Source organism: Aythya ferina, assembly GCF_964211825.1.
Source record: "Aythya ferina genome assembly, chromosome: 19".
NCBI classification, from domain to species: domain Eukaryota; kingdom Metazoa; phylum Chordata; class Aves; order Anseriformes; family Anatidae; genus Aythya; species Aythya ferina.
The window spans coordinates 1,705,799-1,725,310 of NC_140309.1; the positions used below are offsets into that span (position 1 = coordinate 1,705,799).

The window sequence follows — 19,512 nt, forward strand, 5'->3', positions numbered from 1 at the left end:
CGGCGGAAGTGACGGCGGCGGCGGCGCAGGCAGCGCGCGGTGGCGGCCATGGCGCTGTACGGCGCGGCCGCCGCCGTCCTGAGCGGGCTGGAGCGCGGCGAGGGCGGCCTGAGCGGGCTGGTGTACGGCAGCCGCTTCCCGGTGCGCGGCGCGGCGGGGCGGGGCGGGGCGGGGCGGGGTGGAGGGCCCGGGGGGGCTCGGGGGGGCTGCAGCGCCCGTGACCGCCCGTGACCGCCCGGTGCCGCTGCCGCCCCGCAGCACACCCGGCAGCTGTACGCGCTGGTGGCCGAGACCCTGCGCTACTCCCCGGTGCTGGAGGCGCTGCTGGACGGCGCCGCGCTGCTGCGGGCCGAGAGGAGGCTGCCGCTGCCGCTGGCCAAGGTGAGGGGGGCCGCGGGGCGGGGGGGGGGGGGGGGGTTCGGCCGCGGGGCCTCGCGGCGCTGACTGCTGCCCGCAGGTGCTGGTGTACGACCTGCTGTTCGGCAAGGGCCTCAAGTGCGGGGGCCGCTGGAAGGCGCTGGTCCGGCGGCACCGGGCGCGGCTGGAGGCCGAGCTGGCCCGGCTGAAGGTGCGGCGCGGGGTGAGCCGCAACGAGGAGCTGCTGGCGCCCGGCCCGGGAGCCGGCCCCGGAGGTGAGCGGGGCGGGGGCCGGGCTCTCCCCGCGGCGGCGGGGCCGGGTCTGACTCCCCCCTCCCTGTGCTCCCCAGCCCCGTGTGTCCCCCGCTACGTCCGGGTCAACACCCTGAAGACGCGTGTGGACGATGTGGTGGACTTCTTCAAGCGCCAGGGCTACTCGTTCTTGGGCAAGGCAGGCAGGTGAGCGATCCCCTGCCCCAACCTGTGTCTCAGAGGGGTGCTGGTGGGCAGGCAGCGAGCTCCTGCAGGATGAAGGCTGGTGAGCGATGAAGGGGTGATGCTGCTGCTCACAGTGGCTGGGTCAGGGTCTCTGCTGCCACGTTCCCCGTTCCTACCTTCTGCCTCTCTGGGTGCTGCCTGGAGCTGAAGTGGAGAGAGAGGAGGTGTGGGATGAAGGGGTTTCTGTGCCTGGGCCCTGGAGGGTTCTGATTTTGGGCATGGTGGAGCAGGATTGTGCTCAATCTCTTTCCTTGTGGACAGCATGGAAGAGCTGAGGACCCTCTCTGGGAAGAAATTCTTACTGGATCTTCATCTCCCAGAGCTGCTGGTTTTCCCTCCGCAGACTGACTTCCATGACAACCGTCTCTATACATCAGGACACATCATTCTGCAGGACAAGGTCAGAGAGCTGGGGAGCAGGAAGCTGCAGTGCAGGGGTGGGAAAACCACTGGCAGGAGTGGAGGCTGTCTTTTCCCCCCAATGTCTGGACTTGGGGCTGCTTTGCTGCAGCACTTGAACGAAACAGAAACTCTGAGCACAGCCTGAGTCTGCGGGGTTCCCCCCCAGCTTTGCTTGTTTGCTTGACAATAAGCTGGGAGGAACATGGCACTCTGGGTTGTGCAGTGCTGTTCCCATGCTGCAGGAAGAGTTTTCTAGCAGCAGAGGTAGGTGCTGTGCAGACTTGGCCCCATGTTCCAGTGGTCACCTGTGAACCCACAGCATCTGACGTGACCTCAGGAGGGGCCAAGGGTAGCTCGTGTACAAGGTGCATGCAGCCTGAACCTTTCAGGGTGACTTGTTCTCCTGCAGGCCAGCTGCCTCCCTGCCTTCCTGCTCAGCCCTGTTGCCAGCTCCCATGTGATTGATGCCTGTGCTGCCCCTGGGAACAAGACCAGCCACCTGGCTGCCATACTGAAGAACAAGGGGTGAGTGCAGGCTGGGGTGTGGCAGGGCCCAGAGGGACTGAGAGTGGTCACAGTTGTGAGAATGTGGCAGGGCTGAGGTGGGAAGAGCTACAGCCTGTAACCTTACCTGCTGACTCAGGCTGACACTCCCTTCTCCCGAGGCAGGCTGGGGATCTGATGATGTTGGGTCATTGGGAATGCCTGAGGGGACGTGGAATCAGAGGGTCATGCCCCAGCTGCTGACTTGGCACTCTGCCCTGTATACCTATGTGGGAGAGAAGCTTCTCAGCTCTGGCTGCCCTGCAGATAGGTGTTTAGGGCTGCTGGTGGCAGCTGTGGTGACCATGGCCCTGGGACTGGGCAGGGTGTTCACGCTTCTCTTGGGTGCTGGGTTCTGCTTTCAGACAGATTTTTGCCTTTGATCTGGATGCTAAACGCCTGGCCACCATGAACACCATGCTGACGCGAGCCGGTGTCACCAGCTTCAAGCTGGCCCAGCAGGACTTCCTGACAGTTGATCCCCATGACCCTAAGTACAGCAAAGTGACCTATATCCTCCTGGACCCATCATGCAGTGGCTCAGGTAATGTGGGGGCTCGAGCCATCCCATCTGCCAAAGGTAGCAGGCTTAAGCTGGGCTTTTGGTGGGTGACTGCAGCGCTCTCTGCAGGGATGGTGAACCGGCTGCCGGTGGAGGAAGCTGCCCCAAGTGCAGAGCGGCTGCAGGCACTGGCTGGCTTCCAGCGCAGAGTCTTGAGCCATGCACTGAGCTTCCCAGCGGTCCAGCGCCTGGCCTACTCCACCTGCTCAGTGCACCGGGAAGAGAATGAGGATGTGGTGCAGGCGGTGCTCCAGGAACAGGGCTCAGCCTTCAGGTGTGCTTGTTTTGGGAAGCGATGGGGAAGGACAGAACACAGGAAGCTGGGAGGTTGTTGCCTCAGCAGCTGTTCTGCTGCTTTGGGGTCAGCGCTGTCCCTTGTGCCATGCTGTAGGCTAGTGAACGTGTTCCCATCCTGGCCCGGCCGAGGACTTCCTACCTTCCCTGGGGCAGAGTGTTGCCTTCGTGCCTCCCCTGAAGCCACACTCACTCAGGGCTTCTTTGTGGCTGTCCTGGAGCGCTGCAGGGACCAGGCTGCTGTCCCCAGGTAGGTGGTGGAAGGGGTGTAACTGGGCCCAGGGCTGCCTAGGTACCTTGGTGATGCCTTCCTGGTGTAAGGAGGAAGGAAGGAAGGCGGAAGGGCTAGCTGCCCTGAGTGCTGGAGAAGGCAGGAACCACACGTCTATCTTTGTTCCTGTCACAGCTCCTTGCCTGCATCAGCTGAGGAAAGTCTGCAGCAAGGAGAGGAAATGGAGCCAGGAGCAGCTCCTCCCAAGAAGAGGAGACGGAAAAAGCAGCGGGTAAAGACATGAAATAATTTCTTAGGAGCATGCAGTGGCTGGTTTTAGCTGGTGGATGCTGTTCCTCCCGTGCCCTGCTGCACTGCAGCCCTTGTACTGCCTAGACAACAGAAATAAAAGCTTTCCACCAGCTGATGGTGTGGTTAACTTCTGTAATTCACTGCTCCTCCCCAGGACCAAATGGTCTGAGTAAATGGTCTGGGTATTGCACATGCCATTGCACAGGAGGAAACTGCTCCTCCAGGTATGTATAGGGGCCTTTGAAGCCAGCGCACAGCACAAAGCTTGCCCTCAATGATAGACCTGGACTAGGGTAGCCTTAGGAAGTGAAGTCAAACAACACCAGTGTTTCTGTATCCTGGGGGCCTGGATTGCCCCTGCTGGATTAGTGACATACCTTATTTTTCCCTAAAAAGCTTTAACCCAGCCTAATCTGTAGTTTTGGAAAAGGCTTTTGACTGGTGGTAATGAAGCAAATAAGATAATCCCTTGCTGGAGAAGACCACAATTTCTGCAGTATGCTGTCTTGCCCAGGAACAGCCACTGCTTGTGGTCTTACAGCTGAATAACAGGCACGCTAACGGACAGGCAAAGGTGGGAGAACAAACATGTTGGTGAAATAATAGTCTGCCATCCCCCAACTCATCACCCTGTGTTTGAATGGGGAGAGCAACACAAATGCAAGCTGGAAGGAACTAGAAAGCAGTACCATATACTGCACTAGCAATGTAGAACCCTGCTTGAGCCCAAGACTCAAAGGCAAGCAAGACAGGAACAGTCTTTTTATTTTAAATCAGTGACATAAGAAGCGAGAGGAAAAAAAAAAAAAATTGCACATTCACACTAAAATCCTCCTCAGCCACACCAGGAATGATCCAAGTCTTGAGTAAAACCCCAGCTTCCCTCTGTCCCCCTACTGCAGCCCAGGCACAGGGGTATCTCCCAGCAGGGGTCTGAAGGGGCCTGTACAGCACAGAGGGGAAACAGCTTGGACTTCACCTGCCTGGGGACTTGGCACAGTTCTGGTTTTGTTCAGGGCAGCCCAGAAACAGCAGAGCCAACAGCCAATGCTCCACAGGGTGCCCTCACCTCCTTGTTCAGCACCTGCCACCCTCTGCCCACTGGCCCTTGGTGGAGCTGGAATGATTTGAGGAAGGCTGAGAGACAGATCAGGTCCTGCCCTTGTGAGGCTAAGCAACAGCAGTCTGCACACCCTAGCTGTATGCTCCCTCACCTTTGGAGCCCCATGACTGCTCTCCAGGCACAGCAACACCTGGGGAGAGGGATGAATCACCAGAATGAGCTTGCACATGCGTGTAGCCCATGATTAGCTACTTTCTCAACCTCCAAGGGCATGTTTGCTCAACTTGGCTTCTTCACAGCACCTATCTGCCATGCTCCAATCAGCCCCGCAACAGACTACTACATCCCCCCAGCCGCTTTTTTTTTTTGTTTTTTGCAGATGCTATCAACCCCCCCCACCAGCTCTGGCAGCTGTGACCCTTTAAGGGAGAAGGTGCCAGCCTGCATCACCTCCACCCTTCTGCACTAAAGGGGGGCAACCCTGCTGTGCCACATAGACCCTGGTCACCTACTCTCCTTCTGCCTGCTGGGAGAGGCACCTTGTTCCTGGCAGACAAGAGGAACACGCAAGAGCTCCTGCTCCTCATCCTCAGGGGAATTAAAAAAAAAAAAAAGTTACATCACATCCACATACATCACATTTTAAAAATAATGACTTGTTACAGCCTGGGAGGAGCACACAGTCACAGAGTACACAGCTGGGCTGCTCCAGCCAGCCCCTGGGACACAGCTGCCTTTCCCCAGCACAGCCAGTCCCCTGGGGCAGAGGTGGGGTGGGCCCACACCTCCTCACCAGGCTGTAACGTAACAGCACAGGTAAACTACCAACAGCGCTGCAGGGTCTAGCAACCTCACTGAACCAAGCTTGAAGGAATTCAAAGGCAATTTAGCTTAAATATAAAAATAAATTCTTATTTTGTTATAAAATGTTTAAATATTTTTTTTGTTTTGTTTTTAAATTTAGACTTCAGCAGACACACACACTCACACGGCTCGGAGAGTAAAAAAACCCGGCAGCAAAGCACTCCTGGAAGCAGAGGGGAGCCTGCGGGCAGGGGTGCCCGTCCCTCTCCCTGGGCAGGGTAGCTGTTGGACACGGACCTGAGCTCTGGCAGCCTCTTCCTGTAAGACCTCCCCAAGATGGAACAGCCCCATTCCCAGATGGGTGGGGACAGGGGAGAGCACCATAGCTCCTAGGAGCCGGTAAACAGAAAAGGATGGGGGATGAGCTAAAAGTGGGAATCAATTCAGGTCTAGGGAGGTGCAAACCCACCTCCTCTGGGCTCCTTCCTTTGGCAGTGCCAGAGGACCCCAAGGTGGCAAAATGGTTCCAGCTCCTAGCCCAGGAGAGTAGGGCATGGGAGGGGAAGTTGGGAGAGGAGAGGTTGCCAGGGCCCAAGCCCCCATGCTGGGGAGCCAGGGCCAGATCCCCCCACCCCAGCTGCCTTTCTTTCAGTCACAATGACAAATGGACAGAACTCACCCAGCAAGAGTAGCCACGCAGTGATGCTACTGTCAACATCCAATTAGCTAGGGCACATCCCCTGCAAAGGAACAGGTGCCCCCCAAAAAAAACTCCAAACAGCAAATCCGGCATAACCAACATGCCGCCACACACACGGTTCAGTTTTTCCTCCAAACTCGATTCAATGAGAGCATTAAAACAGGAGCACAAACAAAGCAAAACAAACAAGGCTGTACACAAGCAGGGAGGGGAGGGAAGGGGAAAAGCCCAGCACCCAACAAACAGCAGCGAGGGTCAAGGGCTGCCCATGCCCACTGTGCTCTTCCAGCTGAACTTCAGTGCTGTGGCACAGAGCTGCCTGCCCAGCGCATGCTGCACGAGGTCTGAGGTTCGACAGTAGATGCGAAGTTGTGACAATGAGCTTGTCATCTAGCTGCAGCTGGGTCAGCCATTTATGGCACCAAAATGCCCAAACTTGCAAGGCCAGGCTGGTGCTAACCCAGGATCTCTGCAGAGATGACAATAACCAGCTCAAAGCAGAGTCCTCCAGAGGAATCGTGTTCACCAGGCTCCAAGATTAAATGGCAGGGAAAGATTTCTGGGCCTGGTGAAAACCACGTCCCTCAGCAGCCCAGAGCAGAGAACTGTGACCAGCAAGGCTGCAGCATGGCTGTGGCTGGGCTCCAACCACTGATGTGCCAGCTGCTGTACTGGGGACGGGGGGGCTGATAGCCAGGGGGCTCAGGAGGGGACAGGAACAGCCATAGGAAGCAACGGGGAAAAATTACACATTATGAAACATGGCAAAACAGTGAGGGAGGAAACACTGTGGGTATGTACAGAGGTTCATCCAGCCTTGGCTGTGGAACTGTTCAAGTAAGAAGTTTGGTTTATCCTGTTGTCCCACCCCAGTCAGCGCCACCCAGCACTGCCTCCAGCTGGCATCCGTCAGGGGCCTGGCCCCGTCACCACTGCTCCCACCACGGGGACTGCTCCAGACCAGAGGCCCTCACGTGTATGCTGGCGCAGGTGCTCCTTGCACAGGCCAGCAACAGGGACCTGATAGCCCCAGAGGTTACTTTTTGCGGGTGTGCTGCCTCCGTGCCTGCAGCCGCTGACGAGCACCAGTCTTGGATCCTGCTCCAATGGAAAACGATGGGGTTGATGGACCTGGAAGCAAAAAGATTGCATAGGTCTCTCTGGCCTGGCAGAGGAGGAATTCTGGGGAAATGATTTTGCCTCCCCTGGAGCCCAGCAGATACCACCTCAGCCTGTTGCAGGGAATTGCATCAAACCTGGCTCCCACAACACAGCCTGGTCCTGCTGCTGTCCCAAATCCAAAGAGTAATATGGCCAACCAGCCCCCAACAGCTCCCTGGCCTGGTGAGGAACCCTTACCAAAGGAAGTGCCAACTCCTCCAAATGCTGAGGCAGGAGTGCTGGGCGTCCCAAAGGAAAGGCTGCTGCTTCCACTCCCCACTGCTCCTGGGACAGGCGTGCTTTGCCCGAAGGTGGGAGCAGGAGTTCCTGGAAAGCAACATAACCACCATGAGCCCGGTTCAGCAAAGAGGAAGAACCTGGCCTTTGGGGGACAGGAGGCACAGATCTCCCCCTATAGACTGAAGTGAAGCAGGCCCCCAGGTCCTGCTTCTTCACCCAAGAACCATTTTTCATGCAAGACGTTGCATTCTTGCTTTCTCATCATAATTCCTGGACCCTCTTGCCATGAGGGAAGCATGGGTAAATTTGCAGCTCAGGGAAGCACAAAGGTTTGTATCTGTCTAGACCAGAAGTTTCTCAGCATGTAGGTTGCAACTCCATGGTAGGCAAGGTAGTTTAGCAAGGGTTCCAAGTGGTAGTACTTTGGTCATGACAGCCCTATAGGCTTGGGGCAGAGTAGCTGGAAAGCTGTGCAGAGGAAAGGGATCTGGGCGTATTGATTGATACTCAACTGAACATGAGCCTGCAGTGTGCCCAGGTGGCCAAGAAGGCCAAGGGCACCCTGGCTTGTACCAGCAGCCAGCAGGACCAGGAAGGTACTCTGCTCTGGTGAGGCTGCACCTCAAGTGCTGCTTTGTCCTTCTTGTAGTGAGGGGCCCATCGAGACCCTGGAGTGTGTCCAGAGAAGGGCTGCGACACTGGTGAAAGGCCTGGAACAAAAGTCCTGTGAGGAGCAGCTGAGGGAGCTGGGGTTGTTTAGTCTGGGGAAGAGGAGGCTCAGGGGAGACCTTATTGCTCTCTACAATTACCTGAAAGGAAGTTGTGGGAAGCTGGGGGTCAGCTTCTTCTTGCAAATAACTAGCAATAGGACTAGAGGGAATGGCCTCAAGTTGTATCAGAGGAGGTTTGGGTTGGAAATTAGCAGACATTTCTTTCTTCTGCTGAAAGAACAGTCAGGCATTGGAATGGGTTGCCCAGGGAGTCTTTGGCATCACCAGCCCTGGGGGTGTTTAAGGAAAGGTTGGATGTGGTGCTTCAGGACATGGTTTTGTGGTGATATTAGTGGTAGGGGGATAGTTGGACCAGATGATCTTGGAGGTCTTTTCCAACCCTAATGATTCTGTGATTCTAGAACGCTTCAGAGACAACAGAGAAGACTGTATTCACTGGCTGGAAGTGTTTCCACTCACCAAGAAATTCCAATTTGTTTCTAACTACCAGCAAGACCTCGGCTTCTCAGGGGCAGGAGAGCACCTGGCTGGGCTCAGTGCTCATGTGGAACTAGAAAGCTGGCATGCTTAGCGGGGCCAAGGAGCAGTGAAGAGCTACAGACTAATCTGCCCCTCTACCACCAAGGGCTGGGGACCTGTGCAGAGTGCACTGCACTACTGTTAACCCATTGAGGGCTGCGGAGCCTGGGGGAGGATCTCAGCAAGGTCTGGAAGGAAAGCAGCTGCCTAGATCCTGCCCTGCCCTCCACCCTGCCAGAAGGCCCCAACCACTGCCACTCACCTCCAAACACAGGCTTGGTATCAGGGGTGCTGGGCACAGTGAAGGCAAACGGCGTGTTCTGGTTCTGTGCACCCAGCGTGCTCTGTGTCAGGGAAGAGCCGAATGGCGTTGCTGCCGCTGCTGCTCCGCTCTGCCCAGCCCCGAAGTTGAATGCAACAGCAGGGGAGCCGCTGTTCAGGGTGGGCACACTGAGCCCAAAGGCACTGGCAGAGGGGCCTGGCTGGGCAGCTGCCCCGAAGGTGAAAGGAGAAGGGGTGGTGCCAAAGACGGCTGTGCCAGTGCTGCTGCTTGTGGTCTGGGTGCTGGAACCAAAGCTGACTGTAGTGGAGGTGGCTGTCCCGAAAGAGAAGACCGATGTGGTGGTCCCAAACACTGCCTGGGTGCTGCTGGTGCCAAAGGCACTCTGGGTGCCACCTGTGCCAAAGGCTGGCTGTGCACTGCTACCAAACGCTGGCTGAGTGGTGGACTGTGCTGTGGGGGCTCCAAAACTGAACGTGGGGCCAAAGCTGATGGGGCCTGCAGCAGGCTTGCTGGTGGGCAGCTGGCTCTCTGCAGCACCAGTGCTGAACGCTGGCTGGCTTGCTGCCCCAGGATATGGCGGTGGTGGCTTCGCGCTTGTGCTGAAAGAACTGCCAAAAGCTGAAATGGAGGAGCCAAATGTTAACGCCGACTGACCTGTGGTGGCCGGGGTAGATGACGATAGCGTGGTGCTCCCAAATATGCTGAAGCCCACAGTGGTGGTAGGTGCCATTGAGTTTGAAGCTGCTTGGCCAAACGTGGGGCCTCCAGGGACACTGGTGGTGGCAGTGACAGTGGCTGGAGTTGGCTTTCCAAACTGGAACACTGGCCCTGGGGCAGCAAAGCTGGAATCTGTACTGGTAGCTGAGCTGGCCAGGCCACCGAACAGGAACGGCTGCGACGTACTTGTGGATGTGGCAGTGGTCACAGTCAGGCTGGCAGTAGGGCCGGTGGAGGCAGGTGGGTTGAGTCCAAAGCTGAAAACTGGTTTAATGGTGGCATCTGTGGAGGAACTCAGAGTGGTGGCAGTTGTAGCTGCGGTGGTAAAGATGACGTTAGGGAGACCTGTGAATCCTGCCGTGGTGGTAGTGGAAGCTGCTGGTACATCTGCAGCCGAGGCTGTCTGTGACAGTGGTTTGAACGTGAAAGGAGAGGCCTTTGCTGGAGACAAAGCTGCTGTCACGCTGCCAAAGATAGGCTTGAACATGGTGGCGGTGGAAGATGTTGAGGAAGGGCCTGAGCTTGCAGACACAGTGACTGCAGAGGAGATGACAGCTGTACAGGGTGCTGTGCTCTCATTTTTTGGCAAAGCACCGAAGATGGGTTTGAAGACGGGGGCTGTAGTGGGGACAGCAGTGGCTGTGGTCGTTGCTGGCTGGCTGGCAGGTGGGGTGCTCAGCATCCCAAATAAGATGTTTGGCTTTGGTAAGGAGAGAGGCTTAACAGGGGTCTGGCCCAGCTCTGTGAACGCAGGTGCCACACTGCTGGGAGGCTGTGCCCCCGAGGCAGGAGGTGCAGAAAGCACAGGTGTGCTTAACACAGGCACAGGCTTGGTGTCAGCAGAGGTCACAGGCAGAGAACTCAACTCCAGTGACACAGCAGCAGCAGGTGGCTGTGATGCTGATGAAGAAGGCTGGGACCCTATTACAGCTCCAGTGGAGTCTGGAAAGGGGAAGAGAGCTTTTTTTAGGGACATGGGCCTAACATACAGACAGCTTTTCTCCCAGACAGCCATCCTAGTTCTGCAAAGGTTCCTGGAGACCCAGTCCTCCATGCTTAACACAGCTCACAACAGGACCATGGCCTGTGTCCCCCAACTTGTCCTCCAAGTTCTGCCTGCCAGGGCATGCAGAACATTTAAACAGGAATTTTTCCAGCCTGCCTTCAACAGAAGGAATGCAGGGCTCCTGCTGAGCCTGGACTGCTCTGCCACCATCCCACCCTGCTGACCTTACTTCTCCTCACCTGCTGTCATAGGTGCAGCCTGGCTGCTCTGCATCTTCTTCAGGCTGTCCAGGAGCGAGTTGCTGCTGGGTAGGACAGGAGCTATTGATGCAGGCGCAGGCCCTGGGGACGTCACCATGGTTACTGTGAATGCCAGCGGCCTGGACACAGGTGTAGTCTCTGCAGTGGTGCTGGGAACTGGATCTACTGGAAAGGAGACAAAAAATCAGTATCCGTAACTTGCTGTAGGGGACTAGCCATTAGTAAAACTGCAGACTCTGGGGCATGACCTCTTTGAGTCTCAAGGCACTGAGAACATCCCTAGATCCAAGGACCAGGCAGAGACTTGCCTGGGAGCTTCCCTAGCCTGTGCTACAGACACCCCACTGCCTGCCAGCCCCAGCCCTGGGTTTCTACTCCACTGCTCCCTGCCAACCCCATCAGGAGCCCAGCCTGCCCAGAGGTGCAGCCCTTACCAGCCTTATCCTCCAAGACTTTGTTGAACCACTGCAACGCTGCTTTCTTCTCCGCATCCAGGTCCTCTGATGTGATGGAGTAGCCCAGCTGAGGTGGTGGGGGCTGCCAAGAGAGAGCAGCAGCTTAGCTCCTTCTCAGGGAAGCCGGCAGAGCTTCTCTGAATGTGTGGTGAAGGCAGGCAGTCGCAAGACCCGTGAAGCAGGTGGTTCTGCCACAGCACGCTACCGCGGAGCTCCAATCCCCACTCATCGTGACCCCGGCTTGGCGCTGAGGGCACGGCAGGCCTTCCCCAGGCCATTACCTGGTCCGGCAGCAGGCAGCACAATCACGCACAGCCCACCAGACACTGGGGCTGGGGATAGCGTCACTTCCCACTCCGCCAAGGACGGGGCCTCCTTCCTGAGGGCAGGCAGGTCAGTCTCCCCCCAGCCCTGCAGAAATTGCAGTGAGCACATTCTATTGCCAGAGGAGGGCAAAAGGGGCTGCGAGACAGTGACGTACCAGCGCCAGCTGGTCCCCCCGGCGAGATGACAGCAACTGGATCTTCCTCTTCCGCTTCCCGCTGCTCCCTGACACAGATGGTGGGCTCAGGGAATTTCGCTTCTTTCTCATTGGTGTCTCCACCACTGCAGAAGAAGGTAAGTCAGACCCAGCTCTGGGCAGAGGAGTTGGGATTGTATCAGCAGATACAACTCCTCTCTCACAGAATCATCTAGGTTGGAAAAGACCACCAAGATCACCTAGTCCAACCTCTGACCTAACACTAACAAGTCCTTCACTAAACTGTATCACTGAGCTCTACATGTAAACTTCTTTTGAAGACCTCCAGGGATGGTGACTCCACCACTTCCCTGGGCAGCCCATTCCAATGCCTCACAACCCTCTCAGTAAAGAGGTTCTTCCTAATATCCAACCTAAAACACCCCTGGCACAACTTTAGCCCATTCCCCCTCGTCCTGTCACCAGGCGCATGGGAGAACAGACCAACCCCCACCTCGCTACAGCCTCCTTTAGGTACTTATAGAGAGCGATAAGGTCACCCCTGAGCCTCCTCTTCTCCAGGCTGAACAACCCCAGCTCCCTCAGCCACTCCTCATAAGACTTGTTCTCCAGACCCCTCACCTGTGTGACCCAAACTCAAAGAGCAGAGCCAAAGATATGGCTTTTAGCTGAGAACAAGGCTACAAGACTCCGGAAAAGCAGCTGGCCACAGCACATCCTGGGACAGTTTGGTACAAGAGCCTGTTGGCATTCAGCAGAGAAGCAACTCCTTTTACCACTTCCAAACAGTCCTTGCAATCTGCCTACTTGAATCACACACTAGGAAAGCTACACGAGCCACATCTAGCGCTGCACCATGGCAGACAGGTGGCTATTTATGATGGACACGGGATATCCTGTCCATTTTAGATGAGGAAGCATTGGAAGAGGCTCAGCCTGGAATCTGATTGGGATGCTGCTTGTAGCATGGCACATCTTGGTGCAAGGTTGACACCTGGACCCGTGCCAATCAAGGTTCTGGGGCTCCCTCTTGCAAGCCAGCTCCCACACATCTGCTAGCATGCAGACATCATCAGTATCCCTTGCTCATCGCCTGGAAATTCATTTAGGGCAGTTGCTGAGGCCAGAAGAAGTACCACTGCCTCAGCACCAGCACATTCCTAGTTGCCAGGTAGCACTTCAACCCAATCCCACCTGTAGACTTAAAGTCACATCACATCCCCACTGCTTGTGTGTATTGACAGCCTATCCAACCCTGCACAGAACTGCTGCCAGCCCATGCTCACCTTTCTCTGTCTGCAGCTCCTTGTCTGATTTCACTGGAGTGGAAGTGTTGGAGCGATGTGACTCCTCCTCCCTGTGCCAGTGGGAGAAAGCTAGTTAAAGTCAAGCCCCAGGCATGGCGCCATCCCTTGAGAGCAGGACAGGCCAAACACATTAAGGATTCCTATTAGTAACACCGGCCTGTGGCCTCAGCCAAACAACGTGCCTTGAGACATCTTGAGCACAGCCCTGCACCACCCTGAAAGCAGCTCAAGGCTCAGGAGCTCCTTCCCTCTCCAGACCACAGCTTGATGCAAGTCTGCAGAAGCCCCAATTCTCTGTAGGACAAATCAACCCAAGGGCAGCACCCAGCAGCCCTGGATGGGAAACACAAAGGTGTCTGTCTGTCATGCACAGGTCTCCGTCTGTCACCCACCCTTTCAGGGCAAGGGTGGTGTCAGTTTTAGTTCCGACAAATCCTTACTGCGGAGTCAGGTCCTTCTCTCAGCTGGGAGAGAGGAGCACATGGGCCTACGCTACAAGGCAGGCACCAAAAGGCAACTGTATATTATGTATTTTACATAGCTCTGGTGAATTGCTTTAGAGGAGACAGCAAGAATCAGGACCTGCCTCTTCCCAGGTTTTGGTGGCTCAAGTAACCCAGGCTATCACAATGCCACAACACAACGCTGCCTCTGTGGCAATATCTGAACGTTTACATCTCTAACCCAGTCCCAGAATGCGGCGGGGATTAGGATGGTGCAGCTCTGCTGCTCCAGAACTCCTGCTGGGACAGCAGCATAACAAGGTGGCAGGGACAAGTGGACAAAAGCAACAGGGCTGCCACACAGGTGCGTCGTACAACAGTCACTTTTCAGAAACAGGCCTGGACTACCCGGCCTCATGGAGAGCAGGATTTGGTCACCAGGCTAGCTGAGACATTGCCTGCCCTCCCCCTAGCTGGCATCAATGAGCAGGCGCTCCCCAGGCGAGTGGCTAGTTACCTGGCTTTCCTGAGAGGCCATTCAGGTGTCTGGGGGCGGGAGGATGCGGGGCTGGACAGCGGGGAAATGCTCACACCACTCCTCTTCCACAGCTGGAATCCAGAGAGAGACCAGCAGTAACTTAGTGCACAAGCTGGGAGAGAGGAAACTGTCCCATCCTCCTGCTCACTTGCACGCTAAGTGCCATCTCCTCCCAGGACCGTGGCTAACAAGCCCAGAGCCTCACTCTCTCCACCACTTTGCTCCCCTCCATGTTCAGTAGAGCACAGCAGCATCTGGCCACCCCCAACTCAATCTGCATTGAGAGCAAGCAGCCTCCAGGCTCTTAACAGCCAGTCCTGCCAAGAGGACAGGAGGAAGGATGCTGCTTGTCAGGTGCAGCTCTCTTGCCATCACACAGCAGAGGCTGCTCAGCTGCCCCAGACACCCTTGCACGTCTACAGCGGCTCTGGCTGAAGCAGGGCACCTCCTTGCCAGAGCTCAGAGAGGATGAATCCCACTTCAAGGATTTCATACTCCCATCAGGGGAAACCTGTCCTTACTAATAGCATGGAGGAAGCCTTTCTCTACAAGGACAGCACAGATTCATTAACCATGACTATGTTCCTCCATCAGATCTGCAGCCTGACCCAAGAGCCATTTGAGCAATGTTTTATTTTATAGCTCAGCAGCTGCCAAGGGGGCCTGGGTCAAAGTGGGAACACATGGTTCCAATACACGCTGACTGCAGCTGAAAAGGTGGCAGTGCAGCAACGGGATTTACTTTTCCTTCTTTCCTTTCACCTGGATCCAGCCACCCTAGCATGCTGGCCAAGTCTAAGCAGGGAGGGGTGGGAGTGTCCTCCTGGTTTCAGGAGGACGGCTCAGCCTGGGGACACCCCTGGCAACGTGCACTGAAGGATGAGGAACATCACTGCCTGCTGCTGCTGACACAGCAGCCAGTCTAATGTGCAAGGAGCTGGATCTGCCTGCCTAAGCTGTGCTGGAGACTCACTGCAGTGCTCACCACCAGGCACCTCGCAACACTGCTCTCATCTTACAAGCCCTGGGTTCGAGTTACGCAGGTGATCCCAAAGGAGGGTTGAGCTACTCTGCACCATGCTTGGCTGTGGGCTCCAGTGGTGCCTTTGGCAGGGGTGTTTCCTACCTGAGAGAGGCCCCGGCTGGAGCTGTAGGAGCTGGCAATGGCATTGCGGATAGAGCTGGGTATCCCACCAGCATATGTGTTGTTGAGGGAGCTCATGGAGGAGGTGCGTGACCTCTTGTTCGAGCAGTCATCTGGGCAGTGTGAAACAAGGCCTCTCTTCAGAGAGCCAGGCCTGCAGAAAGTTAAAGACTATTTTAGGAGCTCCCCACCATTCTACCCATAGGCCCTTTAAATGCAGGACAGGTTGAGGAAAGCAACCCTGCTTTCACACAGCACGGAGCTTGGGAAGAGGCCTCTGCAGCAGCACAGCCCTACAGCCACTGGCCTGCACTCACAAAGCACAGCTCTAATACTGAGTGACAGCCAGGAGGCACAGTCACGGCCTCTCTTCCTCTTCACAGAAGCTAGGCTCCACAAACAAAACCCAAACACCTTTTCCAGAGCACACAAACTTTCAGACTCACCTCCCAGCCAACAGTAGTTGTTTTGGCCCAGTGGGCACTTACTTGGGTATGAGAGAGGCAGGGACACCGTTGGCTACCAGAGGCTCAAATGCTGACTGCCCACTTCCACTGCTATCATGGCGCCTGCAGGAAAGAGGGCAGAAACCTGTGAGAGCGAGGAGGCAAAAGTGACGAGGGCTGCCCTCTCAGCCTGGCAACAGGACCTCTTCCAGGGGCCTAGGCACTGTGAAGGCACAAACCTTGCTTTTTTCTTGCCAACACCTGGGATAAGGGTTTTCCCCATCCACAGCCCACTGCAGATTCTCTTTCCACCCAATCCTTACCTCATCAATTCTCATCCCCAGCTGCTTCCTCCCAAGCACCAGCAGCTCCATCAGCTGCCTGCTGGGCAGAGCAGTTTTCACTTAACAAAATATTTGCTCAAATACGTTATTTGAAGCTAAAATATTTCAGAGAGACTTTGCAGCTCATTTTTGGAATGGACCTAAGCTCCAGAGGTCTAGTCTTCTACCTCTTCCTAGCCAGCACCTTGGATGATTTGAGTCAGAAATGGGATCCCTCTTTCCCCCAACGATTCAGTAGAGAATTTAAGCCTGAAAGTCTTAAAACAAACCCTACTATGAAGCAGAGCTGGAGGCGTCAGATCCATCCTGTCACTTAGCCGAAATCCTTCCTTCAAGCTCTGAACGTGTTGGTCACATTGCGCAGGCAATCCAGTGCTCTCCAGCTGATGCATACCCCTTTCTGTCCTCAAAGGTCACAGTATTTTCTGCCTACAAGCATTCTTCATGCTTGTCAGATATCAATCCCTTCAAAATTGGCTTTTTTTGGCAGAGATTGGTATTGGCATGTTGAAAAAAAAAAAAAAAGGCAGATCCTGTTCACGTAACCAGCCTGTTATCCTACCCAGCTCTGGTAGGGCTCAGATTCACCAAGCTGTGGCAAGTGTTCAAAAGGAGAGGAAACTCCCATGATGGAGGAAGAATCCACACGTCCTGCTGCAGCTCCCACCACCAGCCTGCTCCTGCAGCAGCAGGACAGCAGCCAGCAGCTCTCTGCAAACTCCACTCATCCTGTTGTGCTCAGGACCACCTCCAGCAGCAGCCCCAGAGCAGCACTCAGGGCAATGCACCCATGCACTGCCTTTCTCTGCTCAAACCACTCCTCCTTAGTCTCTCCATTAATGTGCCTCAGCCCAGGAAGGCTGTCCTGGAACATGATGGGCAGAAGGGTACAATGCAAACAGCCCCCACGTATGTGGGAAGGAGAAACAAGAAACAGAAGCAAAGAGAAAAACAAGGCAGTGCTGTGTCCCAGCAGTGACAAAGGCTCCAGCAGACCTTGGTATCCAGGATTTACGCCTTGTCCTTCACTGGCAAAGCCACTGCACCCTCACTTCTTGTAGCTCAGAGCTAGAAATCACTGACCTTGACTAATGAAAGCAGAAGATAGTCTCTTCTGTTTCCCCTTTTGTCTTTACCTCCTTTTGGTACTTACAGCGCGTGAAGGAACCATGCAGAGCTTTTAAAGCATAATGCTTCCACCTGGAGACCTAAGACGTGTGGATTGCATCTCTCCTTGACAACTAGGGCCAACTGAAGGATAGACATTTCAGCCTATGGCTGATACCAAGTTTTCCTTGCCAGTTTCCCCAGCCTACAAACCCCTGTGATGACAGAAATCACTCCCCTTCCCGGGAGCCTTGACAGACTTCCCTGATCCACATTCAGGCCTCTCCGAGCCCTAGCAACGCAGGGGAACATGCCTGACCTGCGAGCTTGCCCAGGCAAAACTTAAACCATATCCCTTTGATCTCAAGGGCAAAAAGGAGTCTTGGAAGAATTTCGGACACAGCTGAGAGGGCTGGGTGATGGGACATGCTTCCTCTTTGCATTCCTCTGGTTCAGTTTCCAGTGCTCTTTTCTATCCCAGGCTCTGTGTCACATCACATTTGTCACCACTGAAGCGCCAGGCCCATTCTGACCATCCCAATACACAGTCAGCAACCTGCACCACAAGGTTATTACCTTCTCTTACTCTCTTGATCGTTCCCCAGAACCTGGTCCTCCTCCTCCTCCTCCACAGCCCTCTTCCTGCTCTCCTTGATGGCATTCAGCACAGTCTCTTTTGCACATGGGTCTGGGCTGCTGTTGGCCAGGAAGGCCACAGGTGAGGTCAGCTGCTCCAGCCTGGTGAAGAAAGCAAGGAGTTAGAGATAGGGGAACCCCAGGGCCAGCCCCACAACCTCTCGCACTGGCTGCCCGGCGGCTCCGTGTGAGCGGTGAGGGCCGTCCCACGCGGTCTGAATCCCAGCATTCTTCCCAGGGCACAAAAGCAACGCCGCGGGCAGGGGTTAGGCCAGCGCAGGGCCGCGCTCTCCCACCGCGGTGCTCCGGGCAGCGGGTGCAGCAGCCGAGGGCCGGCGGCCGGCCCTCCCGGGGCAGCTCCCGGGGCCCCTCCCGTACTCACGCGGGGCTGCGGGCCAGGCCTCCGGGCCGGGCGATCCTCACGGTGACGGGGCTGCGGGCCGGGCCGGCGCGGCGCGCCCAGGCCGCGCTCCTCCGCGGGCAGGCGTCCCAGCAGGCGGCGGGCAGGGCGCCGGGCACGGCGCTGCGGGCCTGCGGCAGCGGGTACCGGCGGCGCGGCGCCTGCGGCCGGCAGCGCGGCGGGGTCCTGCGGAGACACGGCGGTCAGACACACCGCGCCCCGCCGCGGCGGCCCGCTCCCCCCCCGCCCCGCCCCGCCCCGCTTACCCCAGGCCCGGGCCGAGGCGCCGCGGCGGGGTTCGCTGGGGCCGGCCCGAGGCGGCGGCCGGGCCCCCGTTGGCGGCGGCTTTGGCGGGCGGGCCGGGCCGCATGGCGCACCAGGCCCCCGCCGCGCCCAGCGCCGCCGCGCCCACCAGGGCGCCCCGCAGCACCAGGCAGGCCAGCGCCAGCGCCAGGCCCACGGCCGCCAGCGCCGCCGCCGCCGCGCCCCGCCGCCCCCAGGGCCCCGCGCCCGGCCCGGCCCCCGCCATCCCGCGCCGCGCCGCGCCGAGCCGCCCGCCAGCCGCGGCTCCCGGCATGCACTGCGCGGCGGGGCGGGCGCCGGGGCCGGGGCCGCCCCCTCCCGGCTCGAGCCCGGCGGCCGCGGCCCCGCCCCGGCCTCGCCCCCGCCCGCCCCGCCCCGCCCCGCCCCGCCCCTCCCCCGCCCGCCCGCAGCGCCGCGTGCCGGGCCCCTGCCCCGCCCGCCCCGGCAACGGGCACGAGTCCGGGCCCGGGGCCCCGGGTGCCCGGAGCCCTGCCCGCCCCCGTTCCCCTCCCGGGAAGCACGCCGAGCTGGCAGCAGGGCCGAAGGCTTTATTTAAAAACCGGGAGCACGCCGTGCCGCGCCATGCCGGAACCCGCGGGGCAGCCGCGCCGGGCCCGGGCGGTCCTGGGCCCGGAGCCGGAGGAGGGAGAAGCGCTGGGACTGGGAGCAGCGCCGCGGCCCCCTCCCCGCGCCCCTCCCGCCACCCCGGGGCCCAGCCGGGCCCAGCCTGGAAACCTGAGGTAGCAGCTGGTGGTCGCCCGCGCCAGCCAGACCTCCGAGAAGCCGGCGGGGGCTCAGGGGCACCCCGGTCTCCCCGCGTCCCCGCCGCAGAGGGGCGGCGCGTATTGCTTCCAGAGGGACCGGGAGGCCGGGGGCTGTCGGGGTCCTGGCAGGCTGGGGCTGCGGAGGGGGCGGTTTGGCAGCAGCTCGCTGTGGCAGGACCCTTAGGGCCGCGGGGTCCCTGCAGGCGGCACGGTGGTGGTCACCCTCTCCTGTGTCTGGGGAAGCCCCAGGGCCGTGGTGCTGGCTGGGGTGGCTGGGCAGGGGGACACGGGCAGATCCCACTGGTCCAAGTGGCTGGCACGGCCGATGTGTGTTACCAGGAAAGCATGTGGTGACAGTCCAGCCATCCTGGGCGATGGGTGCCAAGGCCACCCACTCCCCTCCGTGGCCAGGCAGTGCCAACCAGTCACCACATCCTAAAGGGAGAGTGACCAAATGCTGCCCCACAGCACCCTGCTGCAG

General features: G+C 57.8%; 2 protein-coding genes across 5 annotated transcripts; one reads left to right on the forward strand and one right to left on the reverse strand.

The window, feature by feature from the left end:
• Positions 1 to 28: 28 nt before the first annotated feature.
• Positions 29 to 4,922, forward strand: NSUN5 (NOP2/Sun RNA methyltransferase 5). Of its 3 annotated transcripts, none has more exons than XM_084492893.1 (11): positions 29 to 141; positions 259 to 381; positions 458 to 632; positions 708 to 816; positions 1,117 to 1,255; positions 1,667 to 1,782; positions 2,166 to 2,344; positions 2,432 to 2,636; positions 2,754 to 2,906; positions 3,063 to 3,159; positions 4,622 to 4,922. In XM_084492893.1, the coding sequence occupies exons 1-11, from the start codon at positions 49 to 51 to the stop codon at positions 4,709 to 4,711; spliced, it is 1,479 nt and encodes a 492-aa protein (XP_084349019.1). In that variant the 5' UTR covers positions 29 to 48; the 3' UTR covers positions 4,712 to 4,922. The 3 variants fall into 3 exon arrangements, with proteins under 3 accessions (XP_084349019.1, XP_084349020.1, XP_084349018.1); XM_084492894.1 differs by having other exon boundaries at positions 488 to 632; XM_084492892.1 differs by having other exon boundaries at positions 458 to 816.
• POM121 (POM121 transmembrane nucleoporin) lies at positions 3,927 to 18,580 on the reverse strand. 2 transcript variants are annotated; one of them, XM_084492891.1, is made up of 13 exons: positions 18,231 to 18,580; positions 17,947 to 18,150; positions 17,505 to 17,666; positions 15,520 to 15,600; positions 15,014 to 15,185; positions 13,867 to 13,958; positions 12,886 to 12,956; positions 11,600 to 11,724; positions 11,098 to 11,200; positions 10,643 to 10,825; positions 8,660 to 10,339; positions 7,106 to 7,234; positions 3,927 to 6,877 (listed from the first exon to the last, which is right to left on the reverse strand). In XM_084492891.1, the coding sequence occupies exons 1-13, from the start codon at positions 18,539 to 18,541 to the stop codon at positions 6,783 to 6,785; spliced, it is 3,408 nt and encodes a 1,135-aa protein (XP_084349017.1). In that variant the 5' UTR covers positions 18,542 to 18,580; the 3' UTR covers positions 3,927 to 6,782. The 2 variants fall into 2 exon arrangements, with proteins under 2 accessions (XP_084349017.1, XP_084349016.1); XM_084492890.1 differs by having other exon boundaries at positions 10,643 to 10,828; positions 18,231 to 18,510.
• Positions 18,581 to 19,512: the final 932 nt, after the last annotated feature.

Coding starts and splice junctions, on each gene's coding strand:
- NSUN5 (XM_084492892.1), top strand. CDS start 49: ATGGCGCTGTACGGCGCGGCCGCCGCCGTCCTGAGCGGGCTGGAGCGC. Junction 817..1,116: donor TTCTTGGGCAAGGCAGGCAG/GTGAGCGATCCC, acceptor CCTTGTGGACAG/CATGGAAGAGCTGAGGACCC. Junction 1,256..1,666: donor ACATCATTCTGCAGGACAAG/GTCAGAGAGCTG, acceptor GTTCTCCTGCAG/GCCAGCTGCCTCCCTGCCTT.
- POM121 (XM_084492891.1), bottom strand. CDS start 18,541: ATGCCGGGAGCCGCGGCTGGCGGGCGGCTCGGCGCGGCGCGGCGCGGG. Junction 12,957..13,866: donor TGGCCTCTCAGGAAAGCCAG/GTAACTAGCCAC, acceptor CCACTGGCACAG/GGAGGAGGAGTCACATCGCT. Junction 7,235..8,659: donor TACCAAGCCTGTGTTTGGAG/GTGAGTGGCAGT, acceptor GTTGCTTTCCAG/GAACTCCTGCTCCCACCTTC.